General features: G+C 49.1%; 2 protein-coding genes across 2 annotated transcripts in view; one reads left to right on the forward strand and one right to left on the reverse strand.

The window, feature by feature from the left end:
• Positions 1–4,651, reverse strand: part of plekhh2 (pleckstrin homology domain containing, family H (with MyTH4 domain) member 2) — a 28,076-nt gene extending 23,425 nt beyond the window's left edge. Inside the window, exons 1-2 of the mRNA XM_036546624.1 lie at positions 4,526–4,651; positions 430–569 (exon numbers count right to left, since the gene is read on the reverse strand). Of these exons, the coding sequence (XP_036402517.1) occupies positions 430–552 (123 nt within the window). The 5' untranslated portion in view covers positions 553–569; positions 4,526–4,651. The remainder of the gene's footprint in view (positions 1–429; positions 570–4,525) is intronic.
• Positions 4,652–4,949: 298 nt separating this feature from the next.
• The window catches only part of thada (THADA armadillo repeat containing), a 78,545-nt gene continuing 64,008 nt past the window's right edge, over positions 4,950–19,486 (forward strand). The window contains exons 1-21 of the mRNA XM_036547386.1: positions 4,950–5,049; positions 5,645–5,739; positions 5,964–6,070; positions 6,498–6,631; positions 7,143–7,291; positions 7,656–7,688; positions 8,011–8,059; positions 8,306–8,499; positions 8,671–8,765; positions 8,996–9,219; positions 9,560–10,272; positions 11,070–11,224; positions 11,410–11,565; positions 11,810–11,923; positions 12,143–12,266; positions 12,527–12,672; positions 13,053–13,284; positions 14,701–14,836; positions 15,444–15,580; positions 15,700–15,849; positions 16,368–16,525. Coding sequence (XP_036403279.1) covers positions 5,667–5,739; positions 5,964–6,070; positions 6,498–6,631; positions 7,143–7,291; positions 7,656–7,688; positions 8,011–8,059; positions 8,306–8,499; positions 8,671–8,765; positions 8,996–9,219; positions 9,560–10,272; positions 11,070–11,224; positions 11,410–11,565; positions 11,810–11,923; positions 12,143–12,266; positions 12,527–12,672; positions 13,053–13,284; positions 14,701–14,836; positions 15,444–15,580; positions 15,700–15,849; positions 16,368–16,525 — 3,279 coding nt within the window. The 5' untranslated portion in view covers positions 4,950–5,049; positions 5,645–5,666. The remainder of the gene's footprint in view (positions 5,050–5,644; positions 5,740–5,963; positions 6,071–6,497; positions 6,632–7,142; positions 7,292–7,655; positions 7,689–8,010; positions 8,060–8,305; positions 8,500–8,670; positions 8,766–8,995; positions 9,220–9,559; positions 10,273–11,069; positions 11,225–11,409; positions 11,566–11,809; positions 11,924–12,142; positions 12,267–12,526; positions 12,673–13,052; positions 13,285–14,700; positions 14,837–15,443; positions 15,581–15,699; positions 15,850–16,367; positions 16,526–19,486) is intronic.

The following is a 19,486-nucleotide window of genomic DNA, read 5'->3' on the forward strand; positions in this document are numbered from 1 at the left end:
GATATAGCATTACACCCCCAGCTGCACAGGACACGAGGCCATAGATGGACTGTCGTCAGCGAATTAGCTCCATCCGATGTAAGCCAGTGCGAGGGAAATCGAGCAAATTCTCATTAACCCTGCTCTGTCTTTAATAGACACTTCAAAGGCCGTTTGACTGACATTAATGCAGATGCCAGTTAATTCAGGTTAAGCCTGAATTCCCTGCAGGGGAAAGAATGAAGATGTCAAAGAGAGGTTGAGGTGAGGTACTCCTGTAAACCATGTCCTTGATTTGATAATGAGAGGAATTAAACCAAGCTTTTCAGATGTCGTGGACAGATCGCTCATGGGCCATGTGATTAAATGACACTTGTGGCCTAAAATCTGTATGAACTAATGGATTTTATTCAGCGTCAGGTGTGTGTGTTAGTGCGGGAGGGGGTTTACCTTCTCAGCCAGCAGCTCCCGGATTTTACTGGCCTGAACCCGGAACTTGAGGAGCTGGGTCTCCAAGGAAATGCACCTCTCCTTCCAGTCCGCCTGTCCAACGCAGTCCTCCCCTTCCGCCATTGCCCCCTACCTGCCCCCTTTAGACAGAGGAAGACAGCGGGAAACACAGTGTGAAGATTCCATGCTGTACTGTAGCCCTGACACAACATTGTCTTGTCATTACAGTCACCGCACACCAGGTGGCGCTCTTCGGAACAGTTTGCCTGAAAGAATGGTGTGTCCCCAGGCTGCGCAATCCCTCTCAAAAGGGCATGAGAGGGCATGGTGTACTAGGATGGGGGTGGGGGGTAATGCCTGCAAAACATGCCAAAGGGGGGCAGAAGCTGTCAGCTTTGAAGCAGTGAGAGATTCTCCGGTAGGACAGTCCGTCTGACAGTTTTACATTCTCAGTGTGTTTTCAGTTTCAGTACGAGGGGAAGACAGGAGGCCCCACCCCCTGGGGCAGAGATGGAGGAGGAGAAACACAGACTCTTTCTTCACTGTCTCCTCAGATCTACGCCAGGGTGGGTGGGGGTGGGGACAAAGCAAGAATCATGGGAAAAAAAAACATGCTGTTGAAGCCCATCACCAATTTTCCGTAAGACTTCCCAGGTACAATGTCAGTCAATACAAATCAACAAAGGATAAAAGTGAGAGACAGAGAAAAAGAGCACAAGGGAGAGAAAGTGGAGAGGGAAAATCTTTTATTGTAAAAACCTCTCATTAAAGCCTTGGCCTCTATACAAAGAGAACACAAACATGTGTTGAGCGTAATGAAATATTTTCCAAAGGCTGCTTTTTACGAGTGTTGGTGTGTGTAAACAAGGATTTCTTAGTAAGAAAGTAACTAAGTAAGTAAATCCACTTATCTTAGTAAGTCTACGTCTAAGCAAATAGTAGTTAAATCTACATAACTGCCATTGTCAGTGAAAGCTGTTGAAGACAGAGTTGGACTGATGTGATGAGGATGACAATAAAAAACCAATGGAATGTTAAAGATTCTGGAAATGAAAGCACTTCAGCACATGCTGTAATCGTATTTGCAAGTGTGCTGTTCAGCATGGTATTGTATGGTATTGTAAGTTGCACACACCATAGCTGAGCAGATATGGTACAGTAGGTTTTGTAACATAAGTAAAAGATAAAAATGTATTCAAGGTATACTTGAAGATTACACTAGTACAAGGAGAAGACAAGGTATGGTAAAGGTTAAGGTTTATATGGGTTGAGTGTGTGCGTGTGTGTGTGTGTGTGTGTGTGTGTGTATGCGTGTGAATGTGAATGTAGTAGAACGTTATGCCACTTAACATTCCACAGTGCAATTTGCATTTTTATATACGCTGTGAATCAGCTTGTTTTGAGAGCTACACCCTTTGTGTAAGCTAGAATATACAGTGACACTTTTGCTTGTTTGGTTGAAAAGCAGTAAAATAAATTTGATCCAAAAAGAGAACAGGAAAGACCCCGGGACACAGCAGTTCTTTGTGTGATCCTAAAACCCAAAGTAACTTTTCTTATCATCATGAGAATCAGTATTAAAATGTCCTTTATGACATTACTTTTGCTAAGCAGACGCCCTTATCCAGAGTGAGTTACACAGCCTACATTTTTACTAGTTGTCCATTTATACAGCTGGACATTTACTGAGGCAATTGGGGTTAAGTGCCTTGCCCAAAGGTACAACAGCAGCGGCCCATCTGGGATTCAAACCAGTTATGGACCCTGTGACTCACTGTTATACCACACTGCTGCCCTATCCTCACCCCCAAAATCCCTAAAGGATCCCAAAAACACCCCTGACCCAACCCCTTCACTCACAAAAACTGTGCTGAGGTGACTGCGTCATTTGTCATCTATCAAAACCCCTGAAAAAAGCTGTAATTCCATCTCTTGCATGGGTGACTTCCACTGGTCCCCAGTCAGTCAGCTCACCTTTAAAAAACTTAGCCCCCTTTTGCACTGGCAAGGGAACCCGGGTCTGCATTGCTCAGACAGATACATTAGCTAATACGGCTCATTTAAATGTACAGACAATCTTTTAAGACATTGCTACTGACATGATGGTAGTTCTGCTCTGTGTATTTCATGGACTGCAGTACATTACTTTTGTAATACTGAAAAAAAAATTGTTTTTAGAAAAATGATCCCAGTCAATTACTTTCATAGGCTCATAATTAATGACCAAATCGGTGGAAGAGTTATATATTCAGTGTTTAGTTTTGAAATAACAAATATGACAAAGCTAGCTAAACCCCTTTAACTAGAGAACACTAACTAAGAAGGCAAAAATAATCAGAGGGCTTGCTTTTTCTTGTGTTTATCTTGTGAGGCACTTTAAAATGAGCCCTTTAGTCTGCACTCTATAAAATGATTGTTCTTATTATTTTGTATGATTGCAAATCAGGCAAACAGACACCTGAGTGCAGGTTGGGTTAAGGGGCCTGTGCTAGGCCCACACCAGACACACACGGTCTCATACAGTTCTGTGGCACACCGCGAGGGCTGCCTCTGACCTTGGTGACGCATGGCACACTTCCTGTTTTCTGCCTTACCTCATCTCCTAAAATCCCCAAGAGCTGACCCTCTTCTCCAAAAAACCTCTCCACTCACATGCCCTCCGTCCCATCCTCCTCTCCCTCCCTCCGGTCTGTCACTCGCTCATTCCACAGTCTGGGGAAGGTGATGCGCCGGGGCGGACATCAAAGGGCAGGCCGACACTCGGCCCCAGGGAGGGAGAGACGAGGGCTGCCTCTTTATCTCTATCTCTCTACTGTTTCCTGTGAGTATAACCAGAACCTCAGAGCTGAACACAAGGATGGGGAGGATGGTGAACTGTCTCACAGCAATGCATTGTAACTGTGTATTTTTTGTGTATGAGCATATGTATATATTCATGTATGTATGTATGTATGTATGTACGTGTGCACAGGTATGTGTGTATGTGTGTACATATAGTATACACACAAACACACACGTTTACGGCATTATAAAAACCACTCATTTAAACTGAGGAGTTGTCTTCACACCGTACTTAGGATAGCATCCTCCCCAATTTTGAGAGAATTATGGCAGCATACGACATGATTTCATCCGTTTCTAAATATATGGTCTTCTCAGTACTGAGTAGTGTTATCAGTCCAAGCCGTTCCAATCGAGCAGATGTTGCCAGCAAGTTGCCATTGGTGTAACTCCAAGAGCCAGGCCATTACTCAACATATCATACTCGGTTACAGAAGCCTTTCATCAGGACGGCGTATGTTCATCCACTTGGCCTGACCTCCTTATTTCCTTTCGTAGCAGGAATTTTGAGGCCTCATCACGTCAGAAACCCAACTTTCCATTAGACCCTCTCCCACACATCACTTTTTGAATCCGGCGAAGGGAAAATGAATCACACAATTCTTATTTAAATAACCGACGGACTAAAATGAAGAACGGAGGTCATATTTGACCAAGCAAGCAAATGTCACTACAACTGAAAGAGTTATGAAAGTAACTGTAACAATCAATTTGTAGAGGTTAGGTTGCACTATTTAATAACAGTTCATTTAACATCTGTTTCACAGAGTGTACTTGGTAATAACCTACGTTCGTGTCACCATAAACAGAGATCAGCGTCAAAGAAAATGGTAGCACTATAATAAAATAAATTACTTCGCCAGTTAATTCTGCAAACAAGGATAACTCCCCTTATTAGAATATTATTGAAACAACCGTTTATACATTTTAATCTGACTGCAAGATTCCATTTTTGCTTGAAATATACGATGATCAAAGACTGAAACCCTATTACCAAAACTATTCGTGTTTTACACTCTCCTCGCCCCTCATGAACAACTAAATCGTCATTTAAAAAGTTTCTAGACATTTAGCTATTCCGCCACTTTTTAAACGGATTAGTCAACAGTTTTTGTATCACGTTGACAAGTCTCATTTTGGTCGAGAAACAGTGTACAACGCAATTTAAGTGGAAAAAGTGTATCCCTCTCATTCTAATAAAATGTAGAACTGAAAGGATTGTACCAAATAGATGTAACGTAAATACAATTCTTACCCGGCGAATGGCAGAGAAAAGACTTAAATTAAATCGGATCCTATTCCATTTCAATGATTTCTTCCATGTTGCTTCGTTATTCCCATCCTATTAACCTCATTGTGGATTCTGTGGAATAAAATCGAGGAATTCCTCACTTTTCCCAAAGTTTCTTATTTCAGCAGTATGCCCCACTTTGGAAATGGGCGGGTAACCAGGGGCGTTTCGACTCAACATCTTGTCCTATCACACAATAGTAGGGCGGCATCATGTAAATTTTGGAAGGAAAATACGCAATTTGACCGACACTCCTTTAGACGTATAAAATGAAAGGCGAAGTTGCGCAGATTTTAATTGTCCAATCGTTGTCTTCTGAAGGAGGGCGTATATGGTCCCCGGAATTGACGTGCTACACGTGTCGCTATGTAGAGGAAAAGAGAAAGAGGCGAGATTGAATGTTGTCGGCTTGGGGCAGTTTTATACGGTTCTGTGTCTCAGACTGTCTGCTACATAATTGAAGTTATATTGCCAAATTAGTAATTGTGGTGAGTGTGCACATGCTTTCCCTCTTCATACAAGCAGTATTATTTATCTCGCTAGCTAGACGGCTAGTTAGCAGGTCCATCTACATGTTTTACGATGGCAGCAAGTTTGTCTAGCTAGCCAGCTAGCTGGTAACCAACAATTTATTTTGTGAGAATATTCATGCATTATAAGTGTTTTCGTGGTTGACGTTAAAGCACATGCCGTACGCCTATGCTAAATTAGGCGCTGATGATGCAGAACAGCGCTAAGAGTAAAGGGTGGTCTTAAGTGTTTGAACATCTGTAGCCGGCTGATTTTTCTAACTTTTTCATCCTGCTGTCATTCTTAACCTTGCCCACTCGCATCCCACGACCCCCAACCGGACAGGAAAACTGGTCATATTTAGTTGTTGCATATATGTGTAGTCATCCCTTACTCATATTGGTTGCGACGTGAACTTGGGTGGCTTTATCGCACAAACACTCGAAAGGTCGCCTGTAGCCATCAGGACCTACTTCGAAACAGTCATGTTTTCTAAACGTGAGTCATTCATTAAAAGCTCTGACGGCTGCAGAGAAATAGGCAGCATTGTGACCGCTGTTTTCCTTCTGCCAGCTGTTGTTACTTAGTTGGAGCCATGGTGGTGAAGAAGAAAGCGGCGAAAGCAGAGGCTGTTGCTCTGGACACCGCGACGCTGGAGAAGCTGATGTGTACGTTAAGACGGCCCTCTCTGACGCACTGGGACCGCGAGCCCCGTTCAGTCTACATGACTGTGCGTGATGCAAACACGATACCCCATTCGAGGGTCCCGTGAGGAAGTTCTTATTCATGGTCTTGCAGTGTGCCCCCACTCAATTGTCAGTATCTCTCTATCTGTATTTGCCCGTTGCAGTTCTGCAGAGTGATTAACTGAGTGTATTTCACCCTGTCTCAGCCTCTCTCTCCGAGGACGGAGACGATTGGTCCCAGCTGCTAGCCAAGAACCTACTAGACTGTCTCCGTCTGACTGACCCAGTCCAGCAGATCCAGAAGGTCAAGAAGGTAGAAGTCTCTTCGCTAACTTCTCAACCCAGGGCACTGTGCTCTCTCCCCACAACAGACAAGAAGGGGTTAGAGGAAGCAGGAGAGGTTAAACTGGCTTAGTGGATCTGTTCAAGAGTTCCACTTATATGTGTAGTGCAAAGGTGAGAGGACTCAGAGATGTTTTTTCTCGCTGTGCTCACCAGCTTGACCTTGTTTCCCTGGTCTGTCTATGAATTTATCAGCTCTGGGAGTGAGACAATTGGTCTAAGCCTGAATGGTCACCTTTTGTTGCGTGCAGTAATTAGCTTATGATGAGTCAGAGACAATAGCAGTCAGGTGTTGAGTATTCTGTGGTATAATTACATTTTGCAGTGTTTGGTGTGGCTGTACTTTGTGTTGATGTGTGGTTTGGCTGTTCAGTGACTGTTGCTGTACCCCTCTTCAGGTGGGGGCGCTGTTTGAGGAGCTCAGGGAGGAGACGTCCCTCCCAGACAATCTGCTCCTCTCTTGCCTTGACACCCTGGCAGTCATGTACACCTCCCTGCAGGCCAAAAACCCTCTACAGAGAGCCATTGGCAGGTGGGCATAATGCTTCTCTGCTCTCTCGTGCTCTCTCTCTCTCTCTCTCTCTCTCTCTCTCTCTCTCTCTCTCTCTCTCTCTCGCACACTTTGTCTCCAGTAGCAGGTGGGCAAAGTGCTCTTCCGCTAGCCGTATCTCTCCTCCAGCACTTAGAATGCACTCTAGCTCTCTTCCTCAGGGCTAGCTCAAGCTTGCCGTCATGGAGAGCAGCTGGCTGATTGGGAGAGGTGAAATGCCAAGGTATTCAGATATTGTTCCCATAGGTTGAAGTGCTTTGTTGAGCCAGGAGAAAGTTTAGGTGGGTCCAGCTCACGCGGACCGCCTCTTTAGAACCGGGCCTCTCTCTGATCTCCCTTGCTCTCCTTTTCCTGCAGTACTCCACCGCTCAGTCTCTCTGAAGTTCAGACGCTTTATTGCCACAACTGTTTCAATGATTACAATATTGCCAAAGCAATCATTCTTACAACCAGATTGTAATGTAATAACTCTCTCTTTCTTTGTCTCATGCAGTGCACTGAGCTCAGTACCAGACTGGCTGCGGGGACAGACTGTTGGCTGTCTTTCAGCACGCCTGTCAGGCTGTCTTTCCACCCTGGATGTGGACCGTTACCCTCACCTCACGGACACCGTCGCCTCCTGCTTGGATGGCTTCCCCTTGGGTATGGTGCTGCATCTGCGGGGGCCCTCCTCCTTATCATTGTGACACATACATATCACACTTAGTCACCTCCCTGTCCCTGAACCTGTACGCAGAATCTCTTAATGACCCAACCTCTGCACCACCTCTGCAGCCCTTTACGTCTTTGTTTCATATGTAAAAACAGCTGGATTAGAAAGGCTTACTGCATGTCTTTCAGGGTTATGATGCCCTCTAGTGGCAGACTTAATCATCTTCACTTGGTCAGAAACCCCAATGGGTAAAACTGTGCAATCATGTATATTTCTGAGTTTTGCTGATAACTGCTGATGTTATATACTAGTTTGCGTGCAGCACTAAATGATCTCTTGGTCTCTTCTCTGTAGGTGAGATGTGTGTACACAGTATACTGACAGAAGGTGAGTGTCCTGTTTGATATCCTGCTTTAGGGGGCTGTGGGTTATCTGCTACACAGGTACCATCAAGTTGCCTGTGCCTAGCATTTGTTTTCCAGCATTGGAGGTGCAAAGCTTTTGTTGAAGGATGTGTTAATCAAGTTTTTATTCTATCAATAACTTTGAACCATAATTTACAGAAAAGAAGGGTTTAATCACCGAAGCCTCCAGTCTTTAACCTTAGATATCGCTCCTAGAAATCTGGTTTCCAACTTGAAACTGTAGTTAAATGTCCTGCCGAAATGGATTCGGGCATTGATCTGATTTGTCTCTGTCTCGTCTCCAGTGCTTCGGTTTCTCTGGAAAGCTTTGTGTGAATACCTCCAACAAAACAGGTAAAATAAAGAACAGTAAGGCTTTTTCTTGTAGGATTGGAAGCAATTTCAGGCCACAGTTCGTCACAGTGTTATGTGCTTTACAGTCACGTGAAACTGTGACATGGTCAAGCGCAGTTGCATCTGTTGGGGCTGGAACATTATAAGCATGTCTGTTAAATTGACCTGTGCGGGGGCCGTGTGTGCATCGCAGCCTGTTTTAGTATCCTGCATATGTAACCGGTGCTGACCCATGTGTTCCCGCAGCGGTCTGGCTGGCCGTCACGTAGCCCAGGCCCAGGTCATGCAGTCCTGCCTGGCTGCGGTCAAAACCTCCATGCTGGTGGTGCAGAGGTCTCAGGAGCTCATCAGCACCACCCTGCTGGTAGAGGAGTCACACTGCCCCCTGCAGGACACGCTGACCGCACTCCTCGACTGCTACACTCGCATCCTCACAGACGGTAAAGCACACACCTGGTCGAGCTCACCCTTTCCCCTCAGTCTGTAGTGTCCGTGAGAGTCCTTAGCCAAACTTGTACCATTCAGAGGCTAACGAGTTTTGGCATTTTGGCAGTTGATTCAGGTGCTTTTCCAATATAACTTTGTTTCCGTTCTTTCACTATCTTTTACAGAGGAATTTGTGCAGACGGTCCAAAGCACAGCAGGAATGGCGGTGGTCCTTCTGACCCGAAGCATGCTGGGAGATGCGGACAGGGTGGCTGAAGTGGTGAGTGACCAGTGCTGTCTGTCCTGGGCTTTTATTACGGAGGGACTGACCCTCTCAGTGGGAGTATCTTGCCGCACTCGTCTCTTGAAACTTTAAAAACTTTTTTTTTTTTTTTTACTGTTTTTTACTGTTATGTTTCCTGGGTGTGTTAGTCTCTGTATTTAATTAGAGAAACAGTTTGGTGAGTAAAGGTAGGGATTGTCTGTGTTCATGTGTACTTTCACTGGTAGGTTGCAGGTCTCTTGCTCGGCTCAGAGGAGGGAGTCGATACTGCCCCCCAGTGGTTGAAGGAGAGGTGTGCAGGGCTGTACTGTAAGACCCGGCCATCAGCTGTCTCTCTCTTCCTGTGTCACGGTGCCCTGGCCATGCTCAACTGGCGAGGAGGGTCACTGGGGCTGGAGGGGGAGAGGCTACTGCTGCTGATTCCCACAACATTGCTCTCCCTGGACTCCAGGTCAGTAAACAGCACACTTATTACACACTTACCAACACCTCTCAGACTGACTACATAATGCCGGACACCCATAACACTGACAAACTGTACAACACCTTCCATACTGACTACACACTGCATGATGCCCCTTGTAGTTTGAATCTAGCACAAATAAATTAAATGCTTTACTCATAAACATAACCAGCAATCACAAATACTTACTGCTTCATAATGCAGAGAATGGAATAGAAATTCCCTTTGCAGAAACTTTACATTTAAAGGGCTTGCTGCTTGCTGATACATACGTTTTGGTGTGTGTGTGTGTGCGCGTGTGTGTGTGTTTATATGTGCATGGCCGCAGTGTGAAGGAGTCCAGCACGGCGATGGTGGTGGCTCGCGTGTTGGCACTGTGGAGCAGTGCTGCCCTGGACAGCCTGCAGGGGGAGTACCGCTCCCCCCGCCTGTGCGAGGCCCTGCTGGGCGGGGCCAAGCTCCCGGCCCGCCTGCTGGAGCACGTCCACGCCCACTGGGAGCACCCCCTGGACGGCGTGCGCCACCAGACCCGCGCCCTCTTCCGGAACCTGCTGCGGCTGCATCAGGCGTGCGCGGGCGCGCCCGACGCGGCCTCCGACCCCTTCGTGGCGGAGCTGACGCGCGCAGTGCTGGCGCTCGAGTGGCACTCCCGCGGGAAGTACGGCTCGCTCGCCTGCCTGGTGGAGCACCTGGGGGCCGACCGCCTGCTCGCCCTGGACGCCCGGCTGCCCGCCCGCCTGCTCGCCCTCATGGGCGACCAGACCCTGGCCCCTTACGCCGGCGACCTACTGGAGAGGCTGTTCGTCAGCCACAAGGCCCAGCTGAGCGAGCGGGAGGGGGAGGGGCCAGGGGCGGGAACGGGCTGGATGGACCAATGGCACCGCACCTGGGTCACGCCCTTGCTGGAGGTACTTTGCCAGGCGCGGCTGGACCAGACCACCTACATCCTGGACTACTTCCTACCCAAGCTGCTGCGCTGCTGCCCGTCCAGTGTGGGTCACATGGTACAGGCCCTGCAGAGCACCCCACTTCGCACCTCAGGTAAACTGACACACAAGCGTTTGTGTAGAGCGTCACTTTCAGTTACGGTTGGTGGTTCTGGGCTTCAGCTCATTCTGACATTTAATTCATTTATCAACTGGAAAATCTTCCATAATGGGCTGTCCTCAACCAACATTTGATGCGAGCTGTTTCCAGTATGTCTGCACTCCTCTATTTTTAGCATGTCTACAGACCACTGTTTAAAATGTATGTCCACACAACTGTTTGTACTGTATTTATACACATTTGTTTTCTGCTTGCATGAAAAACACTGTTTATGGTACGCTTGTAAACTACTGTTGACATTTCTTGTGTAGTGTTAGTCTGTGGAATGTTGACAGACTTGCTTAATGTGTAACATTTTAAGATGTTGGAAAATTGTGAAATACCTAGTTCCTAAAATTATAAAGTATCAAAAATACGAAGGGAGAGCTACCTTAAATTTACAGAAGACATTTATTATAGAAAAGGTTGTGTGGAACTTAGGGAGCGTGTAAGTAGCATGTAATCACTCAAAAGTACAACTACATGTGCAAGATTACAAGGCAGTTAGTTTTCAAAGATTGTACTCCCTGTGTGCAAATATTATGTGTGCTGTCTAAGCTTTCATAATAAAACTTAAAGCCAGCACATGTACCTCTCACCAACTGCCTAGCTGAGCAGATTTTTACCGGCCAGTTTTCAGTTTCCTGTGTTAGGCTGGGCTCTGTGTTGGCGGCACTGCCGCTGTGGCGTCCATTTTGGCTCTGTTGTCCTTCAGTTGCCGCGTTGCTCATATCGTGTGTATGCGGTCTCAGGTTCCCACGGCAGTAGGGGCGCACTGGGGGCCCTGATGACGTGTTTGCGGGCCGCGCGGGCCCATGGGGTGGTGTGCCCCAGAGAGGAGGGGCTCTGGGGAGGGCTGGTGCCCCTCTCTCTGCTCCAACAGGCACTGGTGCACAAACACGACCAGGTGAGAGGCGTTCACGCACGTGAGGCAATTGTATGGTCTATGCAGACTGTCGCCTGGGAGGCAGCAGTGCCTCTGTACTGCAGTGGAACTCTTCTGCTCAATATATGCTTAGTACATGGCCTTGACAAGTGTGTGTGTGTGTGTGTGTGTGTGTGTGTGTGTGTGTGTGTGTGTGTGTGTGTCAGGTGCGCATGGACGCTCTGGGGCTGGTGTGTGAGAGTCACCGCACCACAGAGACTCTCTCCGCAGAGGAAATGGATCTGATCCGTCACTTCCTGCCCTGCAGCCTGAACAGCCAGTCTCCTGGGGTCAGGCAGCAGACTGTCAGCCTGCTTAAGAAGGTCAGTGACACTCAGCGCCCCCTGCTGGAGAACATGAGCAACGTGCTGAAGGTGGAAATGGCTTGGGGAACATATCTCGTTATTCAGTCATAAAAGTGATTGTTCAATGTTCAGTATTCCATTTTGAACTATTCAGTCAATGCAGTAGTGGTCCTCTGATTGGATAACATCACAGTAGAACTCTTCTGATTGGATAATGATAGACATTTCTCTGGTTGGTCCCCGCTACTGTCTGTGTCTGCAGCTCCTGTGCCGGGTGAAAGATAGCACACAGCTCCTACAGAAGCGACTGGGGCAGGATAGAGCTGAGGAGAAAGGAGAGAAGGAAGGGGACCGCAGCACCCTGGAGGCCTATCAGGTATAATGTCACCCCTGGGGGAGAGGGTTTGGGGGGGGGGAGCAAACGGGGACAGCAGATTCAGGAGGAGGAAGAAAATGATTTATGGAAACCCATGCATATGAGTGGATGAAGCTGGGGTGAGAGTGGGATGGCTATGGGGGGGAGGAGTGAGGCCAGGTTGGTTTTGGGTGAGGATTATGTTCTAATAACTGCTATATGTGCGTGTTTGTGTGGAAGGACTTCTTGCGCTGGTTCTGTGAGACCCTCTTCCAGGCGCTTCTCCCAGGCGCCTCCTTCTCCACCTGCCTGACTGCCCTCCACCTGCTGGGGCTGGTGGCCGAGCTCTTCACCTTCTCCACAGGTATGGGTTTCCATGGGGATGCAGTCCACATGGCCACTCATAGATAATACATTAGTTCCAGAGGCCAAGATGCATTCTGAGGGATTGTTTACCAGGACTGCCCTCCCATTGGTCACCTGGGATCAGTGAGCAGCCAATTAGAGAAGACCAGTAGTTTCCCTCACGATTTTAGTTGCTACATGTGGTGCAGGTCTGCTGATCGTTCCCTCATTTCATCTTGCTCTTTCCCTCTCTTCCCCTCCCTATCCCCCTCTTCTCAGGGCCTGGTGGTTTTGCTCTGGGGGACTGTGTCAGGCAGATGCACGCTCAGGCTGTCATGCACTGTCTCGCCAGTAATTTCCTGGAGGTCAAGCAGCTGGCCTCTGCTTTACTAAGGAAGCTTCCGCCTTTGGCTGTGGGGCTGCAGGTCAGTCGCGCTCTCTCTCATCCTCACGTGTGCACGTGCGCGCACACACTAACACACACACACACACACACACAAACCAATGCAGACAGTCTTAATGCAGCTGATCATATAGCATTGCAGTGCAACTGTACGGCAGTGTATTTGGAGTGCAGACAGTTTGGGCTTATGTAGAAGTCCATACATAGGAGCCCAGGCTCCATTCAGCTGATAACTGAAGGTTTGTCCTGAGGGCTCCTGTTCTAGCATTAAAAGGGTCACGCAGTTTAGGGTAAGAGAATGTTAGGCCCCTTGATGTAAGATTGAGGGATCAGAGTTTGAATTGAGCCGTAGTTAGTTTGTGTTCTTCAGTTCATTCTTACTATTTACCTTTGGGTCTGCAGGAACCGGAGAGGATGAGGTCGCTGCTCCGGGTCGCTCTTGACCTCAGCACCAGCACCAAGCCCTTCGACAGCGTCACCGCCGCCCATCTCCTCTGCCTGCTCGCCCACCAGGAGGGCTTGCTGGAGGCCCTGGAACACTGTGCCCTGGATCAGGGCGTCTCCTTCCAGCCACTGCCGCCAGGAGAGCCCCAGGCTTCTGAGGCCTTCACCCTGGAGAGGAACACTCTTGCAGGTATGGTGCTGCCTCTTTGCATCCGTAAATTTCTTGCTGTGAAATTATTTATGTCAAATTCTGTGCTGAAGGTACTATAAATCTCCGATGTGTATATAAATGTGATTCTTTAAGAGACTTTTTCAATTCAGTGCTAACTTATTGACAACTTTCAGTGTATATGAGGACCCCTCAGTAGTGTATCAAAAAACAGCACAAAAATTACCCTATACTTGTCCAAAATGACAAGACCCAGAGGTATGGAGCTGTGTGTTGCATTACATACATTCTTAATTGCATCTCATTGTAATTGTGCAAATCATATACATGTTGAGGTCACTGAATCCATGCGTGCACACCAGAGCTCCGGTCTGGAAAAAGTAAGCACTGTTTATTTGGTGGACGTCATTAATCATAAGTAGCTTGTCCGCGAAAAATAATTTTGCATGTCGGCACAGGACCCCCGAAAGCACTCTGAGGCCCCGTAAGGGTCACCCCCCCCCTCCCCATTTCTGTGACCCCTCGGCTTTATATGGTTCAGATGTTGGGCCTGGGGAGCGATCCAGAACGCTTGGATATGCAGAGTAATAAGGAAACCATATGCGCATGATGTCACAGGCCCATTGTTCCAGAGGAGCCGAGCCGGGATGTTTATGGTTTGTGTAGGATGCCGTTAATGCGTACATGATCTCATCTCCTCGTGAGATGGGCACTCTACGCCGTTTACAGCTCTGCAGCGTGGGGGGGGGGGAGCGACAAGCCCCCATTTGTGAGCCTAATAGGGTTCCGTGTTTACACGCAGCGTAACCAGCTTGGAAACACTTGGATTCTTATTTACAAGCTGCAGCAGATATTTATGACATGAGGAGTGCATGCTTAACCTTTCGATGGTTGTTAAGGGTTTTTAAGGGTGATTTTTGGTGCCTTGAAAGAGACGAACAGCTGGTGCTGTTCCTGTTGATTCTGAGGTCTCTTTCTGCACAGCGACGCATCAGTGGGAAAAGAACCTATTTCAAAACCACAGTGGCAACTAACAGTTTGAGTTTGCTTCACCCAATTATGCCCATTCAGAGGGAAATTACGAAGACTTCAAAGAATAAAGTGTCTTTGTAATGCTGTATCACTGTCTGTGTTGTGTGGCTTTGCCGTATCTGGTCATTCATGGTGTTGTACGGCGATGAATGAGGCTTCATGAGTCTTTGAAGGTGTGGGGTAACAGTGTGCCGGCAGCTAGCCAGTCAGATGGACCAATCGGGCTCTCTGGAGCAGAACCTTCAGATTGGCGTGTGCCTGATGACATTTGGTAGCTCCACCCACCTGGGGGTTCGTGATGCTACGATCTCCCATCTGTAGTAATACTGAGTGCTGTTTGTGTGGGTTCTGTGTGTGAGTTGCGGTGTGTGTGTGATGTGTGTTGATTGTGCGTTTGTGTATCAGTGGTGCGGTTCCTGCTGCTGTGTCTGAAGGCTGAGGTGGTCCGGGCAGAGTGCTCCCTCCTGCAGGCCGCGGCCTCGCACCCGCTGTACGGCCGAGCCCACTGCATCACTGCGGCCCTGCAGCAGCTCCACACGGGGTGAGACCGCTCGAACACACACACACACACGCGCACACACGCGCACACACACACTCACACACAGACACACACAGACATACACACAGTCTAACATGCTTTTACACACTCACAAACACAGTCTAAAGCTCATGCTTCCTCTAACACACACACACACACACACACACACACACACACACACAGACATACACACACAGACACACACACACAGACACACACACACACACACAGATATACACAGACATACACACAGTCTAACATGCTTTTACACACTCACAAACACAGTCTAAAGCTCATGCTTCCTTTAACACACACACACACACACACACACACACGTACACACAGTCTAATATGCTTTTACACACACGCACACATACACGTATGCTCACTTTCACATTCACACATGCTCTAATGCACACGTGTGCACGCACTTTCACGATCACGCTCACAGACACACAAACACTTGCACACCAACATGCATGTACACCCGTGGACACAGACTTGAGCAAAATATCTTCCTTTAAAATAAATTTTTTAAATTTAATTTTACATTTGCATGTCTTCCTTTGTGTGACTGTGTGTCTGTGTGTGTGCGTGTGGTTGTGTGTAGGTCCCTGGCTTTGACAGAGCAATGGAGATCGTTGGTTACAGAGCTCATCGCCACATCCTATAGGATGTCTGATGTTGTGTCACCTGTTGTCCAAAGCTCCTCCCCCGAAGGTCTCATACCTATGGACACAGACTCTGGTGAGTGCTTCTGGCTGGCTCTCCAAAAAAAGTGGGTTGGGTGGGGATCTGGTTTTCTTTGAATGCCCTCTATGTTCTGGTGTAAATGTGTCTGTTTTTTGGGGTTCTGTTCTGTTCAGAGACATCAGCTGGGCTGCAGCGAATACTAATGGAGATCCAGCCTCGTGACACTAATGACTTCTTCTCCGATGCCCGAGAGCTCGAAACACAGGGCGGGGGTGAGCCCGGAAAGGGAGCTCCCACACACACACCTCGGTCTGAGAGCACAGGTTAGCAGACACTCTCAGACACAAACACACACAGCAAGTGATGTTCCTGTCTGAAAATCCTCATCTCATCTTTATTGTACACATTATGACCACCAGGGGGCAGTGTTCCCTTACATTTACCACCTGAGTCATTCAGTCTGAGTATGCAGTGCTCGATTGTGGATGTAGTGGGTGGTTTCAGATTGAGCAGTTTTAAAAAGCCTTGCTGTGCAGGATCTCTTGCGCCCTCTACCTCCCTGCAGAGGCATAACTTCTCTCTGCATCTCAGTACAACTGAACAGGGGACTATGAGCAAGTTGGCACAGTATAGAGCCAAGAGATGCTAAAGCTTCTGTTGTTGTTTCTCTATATGTGTGACTGGACACAGTGCGTGCTATGGCATCAGTAGTAAGCCAGGCTTTTGTGGTGCTGTTTTACATCATAATATATCTCTACAAAACAGACAACCATGGAGTTCAGAGAAATGGCTGGTGGATCACTTATGTCCTAGCCATGTCATGTGTGCCTTTGGCCCCTAGGTGGCAGCGGGGAGGGGTACCGCGTCACGGCTCAGATGGTGCTGGTGTGCTGCTGGCGGAGCATGAAGGAAGTGTCCATGCTGCTGGGACAGGTGTGTCAGGCCCTGCCTCTGCGGATCAGAGAGCCGCACGCAGATGGCATCATCACGGAGGAACAGGTGAGGCAGTGTGCGCTCGCGCACAGGTGCGCACACACACACACACACACACACACACACACACACACACACACACACACACACACAGACACACACACACACACACACAGACACACACTCTCACACACCCACACACACACACACACTCTCACACACGCTCACACACGCACACACACACACACACACACACACAGGCGCGCTCATGCAGGAGGAGAGAGAGACATCACCCAAACACACACACACGCACACAGACACACACACACAGACACACACACACACACACACAGACACACACTCTCACACACCCACACACACACACACACTCTCACACACGCTCACACACGCACACACACACACAGGCGCGCTCATGCAGGAGGAGAGAGAGACATCACCCAAACACACACACGCACACGCGCGCGCTCATGCAGGAGGAGAGAGACACATCACCCAAACACACACACAGACACAGACGCGCGCGCGCGCACACACACACACACACACACACACACACACACACACACACACACGTGCTCATACAGGAAGAGAGAGACATTACCCAAACACACACACAGACACATGCGCGCTCATGCAGGAAGAGAGAGACACATCACCCAAACACACACACATACACTGACACAGACACACACAAGCTCATAGAGGAAGAGACACATCACCCAAACACACACACACACAGACACAGACACACACAAGCTCATGGAGGAAGAGACACATCACCCAAACACACACACACACAGACACAGACACACACAAGCTCATGGAGGAAGAGAGAGACACAACACCCAAACACACACACAGACACCTCCCCCCACAGTTGCACTCGCACACATACACTCCCAGAGGAAGAGAAAGAGACAGACAGACACACACACACACACACACACACACACAGGAATAGAGAGAGATGCTGATATAGATACAACAGAGGGAGATGGGATTGTTCTACATCGTAGAGGAACAGTTGAGAGATGGTGCTCACTAGCCACATGTATCCATATGCTCACGCACAAACCCGCAGAAAACATCAGAGAGACACACTCATAGAGAAGGAGAATGAGAGACTAACAAGCACATACTCTCACAAAGAGAAACCTAAACGCACTCACACTCACAGACCGACACACACACAGTAAACATGTTGTAAACATCACACGTCACCTCGTCAATGTCTGACGAGCAGCCAGACTGTCGGAATGCTGGCAAAGTGTGTTTCAGTTTAGACGCAATGTGTTTGTGCGCGACGGAGGGGACTCGTGTGAATGTGCGTACGCGTGTGTGTGTGGGGGGCACGGAGGCCGGGGGGGTTGGGGGGGGGGGTCGTCCTGTGAGAACGCACGCACAGAAGCCTCTCCCCTACCCCATACTGCGGACGTCTCCAATTCACATCCGCCCCTGGTTAGCGGAACGCTTTCATTTCGGGCAGGCCTGGTGTTTAACTGTCCTGACTGCTCCCATTCACACACATTCTTTCCAAATTGTTTCCAACGTCCCTGTAAACAGCGAGCTCGTCATGCCACAACTCCCCCCCCCCCCCCCCCCCCCAACGACATATACACACACACACACACACACACCCCTGGTAAAGACAGAACCCCCATGCCTACCCCTCCTCCCCCACCCTCCCCATAAACGCAGAGCCAGCCCCGCTACCTGGCCGGCCTCCCTCCTCCCACACCCCCGTAAAAAGAGAAGATAATGATGTCTCTGTGCGCCTCCGAGCGCGCGGGGAACGCAGCCCGCAGAGAGGGAAGACGACTTGGATGGGAAGCAGGAAGTTCCTCCTGGTCGGACAGGGCGCTCGTCCCAGTCACGCCGTCTGTCTCCCTCTCTCATGCTGAGAAGCTGCTGACTCGGGGGCTGAAGTCTCAGGGGAAGGGGGGAAGGGGGGAAGGGGGGGGTTGGGGGCGTCGCAGACTCCTTGCCCGAGGAGCTGAGCTGCTTTGCCACGGTTGATGCCCGTCTGATACCCCGCTCGCCCTCCCTCTGTGCTACAGCAGGCGGGAGGTCAACGGGTGCAGGATGGGTACAGGACGGTCTCAGCCTCATCTGGAGTGGGCATAGAGAGAGCAGGTCTCTCCTTCCCCTTTGTGAAGAGTGCTTTCTCCATCTTTCTGCCTCTTTCTCTCCTCCTCCCTCTTCTCCCTCTCTCTACCTCTCTTTTTCCCGCTCCCTCAAACTTTTTCTACTTTCTGTGCTCTCTCCATCTTTTCTCCCTCTTCCTTTTCCTCTCACCATATCTCACCATATTCCCCCCTTTTCTCCATCTTTCATTTTGTCTCCTCTCTCTCTCCCCGCCGCTCCCCTCCACACTTCGTTTTCCTAATCTCTCCATTCCCATCTCTCTCCTCCTCCTCTCCCTCTCCCCCTCTGTCCGTGCATCAGCGAGGAGTAGGCGGTGTGTTTGTGCGCTTGGCCCTCTTTTCCCCGCAGCACAGGAACAGGTTTGGGCTGATTGGGACTTGGCCGGAGCTCCGCCGAGTCTGAAGTCGTACCACAGGGGATTAAATTCTTCTTGTTTTTCTTGAGCGCGGAGCAGATCAGAGTGGAAGTGATTTTGACAGAGAGCAGCCGTCTCTTACGCACACGCACACACGCACACACGCACACAGACACACAGACACACACACACACACACTCCCCCCGTCCTGCTGGCCTCCATATGCGGGCCTCCAGCTGGGAGCCGTGTTTCTGCTGCTGGCCCACACCCCTGTCACTTGATTAGAGGAAGGGGGCGGAAGGGGTGAACACGCTTGAGCCGTAGTTTCCATTCGAAACTGAAAAGTCATATTACATGAGCGGAACAGGGGGGTGGGGGGGGAAGCTCTGCCACTCGGTCTGAGATGGCGTTGCAAAGGCTTGGCCGTCTTCGCCGGCTCGGCTCGGCCCGGCCCCCCGGCGGATGGAGGACAGAGGACGCAGCGAAATGCCGCTGGCCGCCTCCTC

The sequence above is a fragment of the Megalops cyprinoides genome, chromosome 15 (genome assembly GCF_013368585.1).
Source record: "Megalops cyprinoides isolate fMegCyp1 chromosome 15, fMegCyp1.pri, whole genome shotgun sequence".
Lineage (NCBI taxonomy): Eukaryota > Metazoa > Chordata > Actinopteri > Elopiformes > Megalopidae > Megalops > Megalops cyprinoides.